The sequence below is a fragment of the Pleurodeles waltl genome, chromosome 6 (assembly GCF_031143425.1).
Source record: "Pleurodeles waltl isolate 20211129_DDA chromosome 6, aPleWal1.hap1.20221129, whole genome shotgun sequence".
NCBI lineage: Eukaryota > Metazoa > Chordata > Amphibia > Caudata > Salamandridae > Pleurodeles > Pleurodeles waltl.
The window spans coordinates 1,437,006,265-1,437,017,358 of NC_090445.1; the positions used below are offsets into that span (position 1 = coordinate 1,437,006,265).

Below are 11,094 nucleotides of genomic sequence, written 5' to 3' on the forward strand. Positions count from 1 at the left end.
TTTGTGTTCCTCTGTGCATCTCCCCTGTGTCCTGATACAGCCCAGTGTTCAAGGATTGCAAAAAGACCTAGGTAAGGAGCCCAAAGACATTTCTGGTTAAATAGTATTATTTGTTCAAAAAGTGTTTGTTTTACTGTGGACTCTCTGTGTTTCAGGCAGCCTGGCCTCTTTTAAAGTGGTGGGTTTTTTTAAATCGTTTTTGCCGTGACTGTGTGAATTCCCTTGCTAGTTTGTGGCACCCCCCCCCCCTCCCCTCTGCCCCCCCTTTTTTCCCCCCCTATTCTTAGTAAAAAGGCTACATACATCTTTCAGAGTGTGGTTTTAGGAGACTGTTTTAATCTGTTTGTGTGATTTAAATTGTGCTTAAAAACTGTCTGCCCCCCTGTATTTTTGCCTTTAAAAAAGCCCGATTTTAGAGTGTGCGCCCAGCACTATTGCAGTGTTTGTCTCTTAAACAATCTCCCCCTTACCTGGAAAGTAGACTCTGCTAGCTTGGAAGTGTGGATTCAGCCTGTCTGTACCAAGGAGATACTGAATAGAGCAGCAGTTGCCTTTCCCCCTGCCCACAGGGACTGGAGTTTAGTTAACTTGCTCCTTATATAAGTTCCTTGTGGTTGTTGCATATGCTGTTGTGATAGGTTGTTGGGAGATGGTGTTTCATTGGTTGCTAGCTCCAGGGATGCAGTTTTGATTGGTGGATAGGGCTGAGATTCTGATTGGCTGTTGGTTCTAGGGCTGTGATTGGTGGATAGGGCTGAGATTCTGATTGGCTGTTGGTTCTAGGGCTGTGATTGGTGGATAGGGCTGGGATTCTGATTGGCTGTTGGTTCTAGGGCTGTGATTGGTGGATAGGGCTGAGATTCTGATTGGCTGTTGGTTCTAGGGCTGTGATTGGTGGATAGGGCTGAGATTCTGATTGGCTGTTGGTTCTAGGGCTGTGATTGGTGGATAGGGCTGGGATTCTGATTGGTTGCTGGTTTTAGGGCTGGGTCTGTGATTGGTGGTCAGGAATAGGGCTGTGACTAGTGATTAGGGCTGTGTCCCCCATTAGTTGGCTAAATCAGGGTTTAAAATCGGATTGGCTAGGGTTAGGACCAGCTTCTTATTGGCCAGTAGGGCTATAAAAGGCCAGGATTCAGGGCGTCTGAGCCCGGGCGTCGAGGCAAAGGGCAGAGAGGACAAGGGCAGGTGTCTGTTTGGGCCTGTTCGGGACAGCTAGGGACTAGGGCCAGAAATGCTGCTCAATTCACATATGACCAGGAATAGTGTCAACCCCCACACATCCCTCAACATGCAAACACATTATCTGCAAAGATATCCAACTCATGCATCACAAACTGACCACAGACAGATTGCATTGCCCCAACACAATACCCTACATACAACACATATACACATACCCCCCACAACTACTACAGTCAAACACCTTCATTCTCACAGCAAACACTACTCTGTCCCCTCCCACTAACACTACCTGCCACCACCCACACAATACAAAACTACAACATACATTTCTCTCAGTTTCAGTTTCCCAGATACACACTCTCTGCTGATACTAACCAACAACACTATCCGCTGTTCGCTCCCCACAGACCACCTGACATCATAACAAGGCCCAAACCCTGCATTCAAACACATCATCTACAAACACTCTTCCCCTCTCCTCACCAATTACACACAACCATACAATCCCCACATTTCACTCCACCACACATATTACCTCTTCCGGTCATCTCAACTAATACTTACTTCCCTGACAAACACCCATCACCTCTTACACACCTCATACATTCATCTCCAAAACACAGCAACACCCCATCTAACACTCAAATTCCACTTAGCAGCACTAACTCACATACAAATCCCTCACCAAAAGCAACTACACCAATATCCCCTCTCATTATTCCACAAAAACAATACCGACCACAAACATCAACACATCAAAGCAACACAAACTTACATTACACTCATCGTCATACCCACTCCCACCCCCAGGACTACACAAAGGATACAAATTCCATCCTATCTCCACCCCTACCCCCCCACTCTTCACAAACACCCACCACAAGCACCCCATCCAGCAACATTCATTCACTCGGCTCTCCTCCATTGCACAATATAGAGCCTTACATCATGATCCACATGCTCCTCCACCACCCCTAACCCATACTCCATCCACACTAAACAAACGCAAACAAAATAAAAAACATGCCACTCATAGCAACCTCGCATCCCCTTGTCTGTTACATAATAAAACTACCCTACAAAAAACAGTACACTCCTCATGGCTCTCTCAGCCACCAAGTCCACCACCCACACACACAGACCCAACAAAATGCCTCCTTAACCTGCTGGAAGAGGAACACTATATTGAAAAGCAAGACTATTGTGAACCTCAAACAGTTATCACAACTAGCAACACTCCTGCTTCAAGCTCACATTACACTACTTACCCTTCTACTAAACAAAATAACACTACCACTAACACACCTTATCTAAACTGCCAGCTCATAAATGCTCGATCACTCTCAAAAAACAAGCACCACATCTACGACCTGCTCACAGACACACAACCTGACTTACTATTCATTACGGAATCCTGGTTGGGAGATGACATGGCACCAGTGTTGCACGAAGCCCTTCCTCCGGGCTATCAAACCATCACACAAAACCGTATAGGCAAGAGAGGAGGTGGACTAGCTATTATATTCAAACAGGCAATAAACCTCAGTAAAACAGACAACATCTCCATACAAGGTTGTGAAGCCCTCCTTACCAGATGCCACCCTACTCCAACTTCCTCCTGTAACTTTCTCCTCCTTTACTGACCTCCACCTAACAACTCCACTTTCCCAGATGCTTTTCTTGACACAGTCTCAAACCTTATTACACTATACTCCAATCTATGCATTCTTGGGGATCTAAACATTTGGTTTGACAAACCCAATATGCCCCATCCAAAAGCTATCACCACTGGCCTACTCGCATTGAACCTACATCAGATTGTACACAATCCCACACACATCGCTGGTCACATCCTAGATGTCATTTTTGCTAAGCCTGAACTCGTTACTATTCATAGCATCACACCAACCACCTGGTCAGACCACCATCTGATAACTTTCCGACAGACAACTCCACAAATCAACACACCCCACAACCACTTACATACATACACCTATCGACCATGGAGCAAACTCAATTTGGATCACTTAGAAACACAACTAGCAGCAAACACAGATCTAGATACAATTAATTCTGTACCAAAACTTTATGAGTGGCTACAGGAAGCTTTTGATGTCCTAATACCACTCAGAAAAACTAAACACGACAAAAGAAAACCAACACCTTGGAGAAACACAGAACTTAAAAAGATAAAGCAACAAATCAGAAAGTTGCAGCGGACCTGGCTCAAAACAAACAACAGTCAAGACAAACTGCAGCTACACAAACTTAACAGGATATACAAATCATCAATCAAAAAAGCTAAAAAAAGATACTACTCAGACAGAATTCTAAATGCTCAATCTACAACCAAGGAATTTTATAAAATTCTCAATGAATTTCGAAAACCTACATGCATGGAAGGAAGTCATCCCACCACTCAAGATTTCACAAACAAATTGGCAACTCACTACACAACCAAGGCAGACACATTGGACTCCTATTTAAAACAGAAGAAAACCATCAGCACCAACCCCTTTACTAAAATCCCCTTTAAGAATAAACCATCCCAACCTCTACAGTCCTTCAAACAAATATCCCAGGATGAATTTATGGATTTGGTCAAAGCAAGCAGACCTTCTGGTTGCCCTTCTGACCCTTGCCCACCACAAATCTTGAAGAACATCCTGCTATCTACTTCTGCTGCCACACCTGTAAGAAGAATCATCAACAACTCTTTAACTTCAGGAACTTTTCCTGCAGACCTGAAAAAGGCATACATACGACCATTATTAAAGAAAACAAACCTAGTCCCGCAAGACCCCAACAACTACAGACCTATCACAAATGGACCTTTCCTGGGCAAATTGATAGAAAGAGCAGCATTCGCCCAGATGTCACAATTCATTGAAGACAATTCTATACTTTCAGACTTCCAAACTGGATTCCGCCCAGGAAGAAGCACTGAATCAGCACTCATGGCAATCTGGGACGATCTTAAAAACACAGTCCACCGAAATGGAGTTGCTGCACTACTTCTCTTGGACCTCTCAGCTGCCTTTGATATTGACCATGACACCCTAACTCAAAGACTCCACGAAGCCGGCATACAAGGGATTGCTCTCAACTGGATTACTTCCTATCTCCAAAAAAGAGCGAATATCATCCACTCGCCCCCCCTTCTCGTCTGAACCCTAACTCACAAAAGCAGGGGTCCCCCAAGGGTCAATCCTCTCACCTTTGCTTTTCATCATCTACATGATATCTTTACCAGAACTGATCAATGATTTCCATCTCACATGCTACAACTATGCAGATGACACACAAATACTACTTAAATTAGAAGACCCCAAAAACATTGAAAACTCAGAAATCTTCAGTTGCCTCAGAGCCGTTGATCAGTGGATGACCTGGAGCCATCTCAAACTAAATACCTCCAAAACAGAAATACTCATATGTGGTGACTGGAAAAATGATGACCCTATGTGCGTCTGGCCTGACGATCTCGGACCACCTCCTCAATTATCCAAGCAAGTTAAAAACCTAGGAATCACCATGGATTCCAAGCTAACTATGAATGCCCAAGTAGGCAAATTAGCACGCACAAGCTTCATCACCTTAAAGACTTTACGACGCATCTTCCCCCACCTCGGATTTCCACACAAGGTGCAAGCTACTATCTCACTTGTACTATCCAAACTGGATTATGCCAATAGCCTCTACCATGGATCATCTCTATCTGTTATGAAAAAACTACAACGTATCCAGAATTCCGCAGCCAGGCTACTACTACATATAAAGCCGCAAGCCCACATCTCCCCTGCCTTGAGAGCACTACACTGGTTACCCGTTGCCAGAAGATGCACTTTCAAGCTGCTTTGTATCACCCACAAAGCTATACATGGAACAGGACCGCTTTTTATCAGAAAGAAAATTACCAAATACATCCAACAAAGAACCCTCCGCTCAAGACTGGCACCCCGCCTTAGAACACCACCATACAAGAAAAAGACTGTAGGTGGTACATCCTTCTCCGTCCAAGCAGCCAATGGAATTCATTACCCCCAACTATAAGAGCCACAGATAACTTTCTTGTCTTCAGAAAACTACTCAAGAGTTGGCTCTTTCCTTCATAACCACCTTTTTCAAACAACTATGAACTGCATATGCCTATGTGGATAAATATTTTTTTCAGATTATATGTATATTTCTATTTATTTATAGTTTCTTTGGAAAATATGTATTGCTACTGTCATAACAATAAAATACACACACACTCTTTAAACCTGTCTGACTAAGTATTTTTTTTACCCATGATTCTAATTATGTATTGTATGTGCATATGTGTGTGTATTCATGTGTGTGTGTGTGTGTGTGTATATATATATATATATGTATATATATATATATATATATATGTTGTTTCTGTGCTTGGCATGTTCGTGGATCATTGCATGGCTTCTGGTTTTGGGCTGTTATACTAGATATCTATGAATTCCTGCTCTCATCTTATCACACTTATCTACTCATCACTCTTATGTCATGTCTCTATCAAACTATCCTCCATTCTCACTCTGACTCATCCCAAATCCCTTCTACCACTTTCATCTCCTAAATATCCTGCCTAAGCTCTTCCCTCCACCTCCACATCTAACTCACCAAACCTCACTCTACCTCTGTGACCTCCCACACAACCCTACTAAATTCTCCTGCATTCATCTCACCCTGCTACTATGTTCTCCCTAACCCTTCCACATACTCTTCCCCCTCCGCCCCCCTTTATTCATCCCAAGCCTTTGGGTTGAGTAAATGAAGGATATACTCCCAATTAACACTTCTGGATTTCTTTCCTCCTCCACCCCTCCATTACTCCAGTCAATCTAACTAACAAACTCTCATATCCGTGGCTCAAATTAACTCATAATAATACTAAAACTGTACTCATTATTAAACAATACTAATCCATCACTAATTCTTGTTGGGTTCCGGAGTAGCGTGCTACTCATCGAAAAGCGCTTCGACGCCTCGTCAGGGGTAGTAAGCGCTATATAAATACGATTACAATACAATACAATACATGATCCATTGTAAGGTCATTTCATCATACTGATCAACAACTGCACTGTGTGATTTTTGTACTCTCTCTCTCTTTTTCTTTCTCTAGTGTCTGCAGTAAAGCCAGTACACATTACTCTGTAGGCTAGGTACTGACAAACATGACGCAGTGCAGTGGCTGTTGTATGACCTTAGTGGTGTTGGCAGCGCTGCGCTGTGTTACTTCTGAAATACGGGTATGCGCCATATTTACACAAATATGATGCACCCTTGTGTTTCCCATAGCACTGGTGCTGCAGAATGCAGCGCACATAGAAGTAGTAAATAGAAATTATTGAATGATTGTTTATGTTTAGGAAGGAACACCTTCCTGCACATAAACATTCATGGTGTGTTGCTCTTTCTATGGGTGCTGCAGAAATCAGCACACATTGAAGAAGCAAGAATGAGTAGAAATGAGAGTATTTCTCCTCATTTTGCCATGCTAACGCCACCCCTAGGGTGGCATTAGTTTTTGGCACTGCCACAGATTTACAAATGCTTGTAAATCTGAGGCAGCGTGAAAAGCAATTGGTGTTGCAGTGGAATGCCCACAGCAACTCATTGCACAACCCTCTGCCGTAGAAAAACTGCATTGGAGGGGCCAATATTTACAAGGCGGCGCTAAGCCAAAAGTGGGTAAGCGCAGGCTTGTAAATATGGCACAATGCACAGTGCTGCAGGAGCGTCACAAAAAGTGATGCTCTGGTGGCATTGGGGGCATGTAAATATGCCTCTTAGTACTCTTGTACACAGCACAAGCCAATGTCTCCTCCAAAGCGTTGGTTTAACCTTTAGTTAGTGGTTCTAAAAACGTAGCTGGAAAAGACCGTGGCAGATGATAGATGGATAAACTCACACAACTGTTTAGAGGTTCTACCTTTTCCCTCTTAGGCATTGACAGGCATTTCCAAAAGGTTGTCAAAGCCTTGAAGACATTCAACCCACTCAAACTATGGTGTTGAACACTTTCAGAGGAGTCGTTGGACAATCCTGTGCTACCTTACACACTGATTAATTTCCAGTGTTTTTAGGTGTGTTATTCCAATCACTAGAAAATATCTGGGGCCTGATTTATGAAAAGTTAGCACCTCCTTTATGTCATTTTTTGACGTAAAAGTGGCACAAACTTACAAAATATAATTATATTTTTTAAGTTTGTGACATTTTACGTCAAAAAATGACATAAAGGCAGCGCTAACTTTTCATAAATCAGGCTCTGGTTTCTTGTTGTGTTGTATTGGCTGGTCAAGTCACTGACTTAACAATTCAGCCTGGCCCACCAACAGTCCTAGAACCTGATGTGCCAATGGTCGGACTAAACAACAGTTACTAGGCAAAAAGCTTTGTGATCCAGTCTCGTCTGTCCTATTGGCAATGAGTCAGAACTTGCACATTGTGATTCAGAATATATCCAACTTGCGTTATGCCTTTGGTACTTTGCGACTTGTGGTTTTACTGTTACAAAACCTGTGATCATGCAGATCGCGGGCTTTACAACAACAAAATCATTTGATCCATTAGCCTTCTAGTTTCCAATTTGCTTGGGCCCAGTATAGCCTGAATCCAGCGTCCTTTACCGAAGTTGGCTAGAGAGCTTCCCATTTTAATGAAAATCCGTTCTGCCATCCCTGTCACTCTAATACCGCTGGACGTTTACTGCAAAATGTGTAAGAAAGACTATAAGATGGAGTAGAAGGAAATAGGTGGAAAACTAAGGGCCGCATTTACAAGTCCTTTGTTCCACTGCTGCATCATTTTTTGATGCAGCAGTGGCACTAGCAATGCACTACTCTGTTCCATATTTACAAACTGACGCACTGGGCCCAACGCGTCAGTTTGTGAAGCCCTGCTTCACATTTTTCTTGGCATTCCATTGGAAAAAGCCACATAGAACTGAGCAGTGAAATTTACGACTTTTCACTGCCTCATTCTACGACTTCACTGCATCAAACTTTTACAGTCTGCACAGACCAAGCACAAAATTGACGCAGGGTTTTTTCCTATGGGACTCTCCTCGCATTGCTGGGGTTGCATCAGTTTAACAACGCAACTTCAGCAATGCGTCAGTTTAGCACCACCGATGCATTAGGAATTCTGATGCATCTGTGAAAACGTGCTCCATGGACCTCTGTATTGTGTAATGTATCCATGGCATTGTTAGGGGATGGGCGGCATGTGCAAGAAATCTGACGCATCAATAATAATGCGTAAAATTCTTGTAAATGAGGCCCAGAGTATATTGTGAGCCATTTTAGGCCTGACTACTAGCTCTACTCCCAAACGTGTGCTATATGTAAGCTATGTTTATATGTATAGCCATCTTGGAGGTCATATGATGTAATACATTTATTACACAGTGGTCCTTCTCCTAGTTGAATTATGCGCTACAGTTATCACATGGTGGTCTGTCTTTTTACTATGATCTTATGTCCCAACTCAGCTTTCAGATTGTAAACGTTTTTTGGACAATAAGGTTCAAACAAAAATGCTACGTACTACATTTTATCTCAAAAAGTCTCTCATTGACATCTTTAATTCTGAAGATTTTGCAGATGAAGATTCACCGTCTTGAGCATCTAGTGCAGCTGAAGGATTTGAGAATTGAGGATTTAACACGACATTTAAACAATCCCAGGATACGGAATCCAGACAAGTGAAATCAGAAGACAGAAGCACACACCATCTGCACTGCCGGAACATCAAGAATGGGTAGTGGGCTATTTCTCATCCAGTGCTCACTTCTGCCTTCTTTAAATATCATGTGATTTATTTGGGGTTGATTTGTAAGAAGGGCAGTATTGACAGCATCCGTACGTGTGTGCACTGCACAGACAGTGGCAACACAGGAGGCAGCCCCTGCCATACTTGAGTGCACACAGCACTTTCAGCCGAACTAGTGAATGACTACACCCTTTCCCCCAATGTGCCCAACTCATGCATTACTAATGGACACTGATAATCCTTCACACAACTCTCACTCCCAGCTCCCCACCACCTCTGTGCATACCGTGCAGGCAGCATCACCCACTACCCACTGTGTGCATAGCCCAGGTGGCATGCTGGGGCTCTTACCAGTGTGCCCGATAAGGCGTGTAGTTTTCACTAGTGCATCAGATGCAGGGGTACTTGGGCTTACAGGTGTGAGTGGCCTTCTGCACCTCAATTATGGCATCCTTTTACTACCCAATCAGGGGCAGGGGCACATTTCCTCTGCATGAATTATGGGCCACGGATTTCTTGCTATGCCACTGTGCCCAAGAGCCACCTCCATTGAGTCATGCCTCATTGACTCTTCTGATGAGACTGCCAACCAGCTAGGGTGCCACTTGTGCATGAATTTTAGTGAAGTGGTCTGTCAATTCCAGTGGTTATGCCTCCTGGTTTTTAACAAGTTTGGGAGCATATAGAAACAGTCTTTCTTGTAGATGATTTTATTGTATAACGAATGTGATAACGTAGAGCTTCTTTAATTACAAATTAATTATCTTTACACATCTAAAGTAAGATTTTCAGATTCAATTGATAATGGACTGCTAGGATGGACCCATTCGCGAGTGGAGCAATGGTTTTATATCAAACCGAAAACTCCTGGTTTTAGATGAAATGGAACCACAAGTGGGCTGGTAAATCCGAGAACATACCCACCTGCGAAAAGTAGGTGGAACTATGCTGGGAAAAGTAGTTGGAATAAGGAAAAACATGCAGACAGCTGTGTTTTAACAATGCTGTGCCTATATTTTTCGCCATTACTGATGTTACACTTTGTAATGACTAAGTAAAGGCATGGTAGTACCACCCAGAATCGGTAATACTGCGTGCAATATTATAGTGCCTTATTACCAGCCCACTTGTGCTCTAACCCTGTGTGTGGGAGAATAGCGCATACCTGTGTAATTTCAGGATTGTGTTCCACTTTTGGTGGGAGAATGCCAGCAAAACACCTTAGTGACAGAGTTCTTCCTTCTAACGTTTCCTTCAAACAAGTCATAAAGAGAGTTACAAGCAAACGTGTAGCCTGTAGTATTTTAAACCATGTTCACAACTACATGAAGGGACTTTCAGAACACAATAAGCCTGACATTCGCCTCAAAACTACCCAACCACCATCTTATAAACAGTGAAAGTTTGTTCTCCGCACACAGTATCAAAACTACTTTGGAAATATCACAGAATGTCTGCATTGCTGGCCTTTAATTATTTTGTCACAGTTGGTGAGAACCTCCTTGTTTGGGATGTATATATTGTTTCTATGAAGCATTTTTGTTCGTTTCGTTTTCATCACAAGTTATGTGTGGTGTCCCATTGGCAAAATAAAGATAATTTGTAATGTGTGAAAACATGATTTTGTGGTTTCTGATCTCTGGAAATTGAAACATATTGAATCTTGTGCAGTGAATGCAGAGACTGTGTGCCAGTGAAAGCTGTTTCTCCTCATTGTAGGATAATCGCAAATCTAGTTTCATTCACATGACTCTTAAGGTTTCCTGGACAAAGATGACTGCCAGTCTATCTGGCCTATTAATGACTTCATATCCTTTCATTATTCAGTATTGTGTCTTTTTAACCACACTAGGAATGATCATGCTGAAAAGGGTTTATTGTTTCTCCATAATCATGCTCACACTGCTTTTGGAATCCCACCTTACTTACGTACCGTGAAGGGACCTGCCTTCAGCCCATGATGTATTGTCATATTTTAGGTAGAGAAATGTGTCCACCCTCTTCAACAGAATCACAGTTATCAATTGCACCATTGCTGGTGTGTTCCAGTTTTAAGATCTCCCTCGTGTATTTCTCTGTCAATGGAATGATCTGCTGATTTATGAAGGGCTT

At 42.7% G+C, this 11,094-nt stretch overlaps 1 protein-coding gene across 1 annotated transcript in view; it reads left to right on the plus strand.

The window, feature by feature from the left end:
* Positions 1-10,594, plus strand: part of LOC138300929 (sperm flagellar protein 1-like) — a 109,053-nt gene extending 98,459 nt beyond the window's left edge. The window contains exon 7 of the mRNA XM_069240831.1: positions 8,805-10,594. Within this exon, the coding sequence (XP_069096932.1) occupies positions 8,805-8,918 (114 nt within the window). The 3' untranslated portion in view covers positions 8,919-10,594. The remainder of the gene's footprint in view (positions 1-8,804) is intronic.
* The last annotated feature ends 500 nt before the right edge of the window (positions 10,595-11,094 follow it).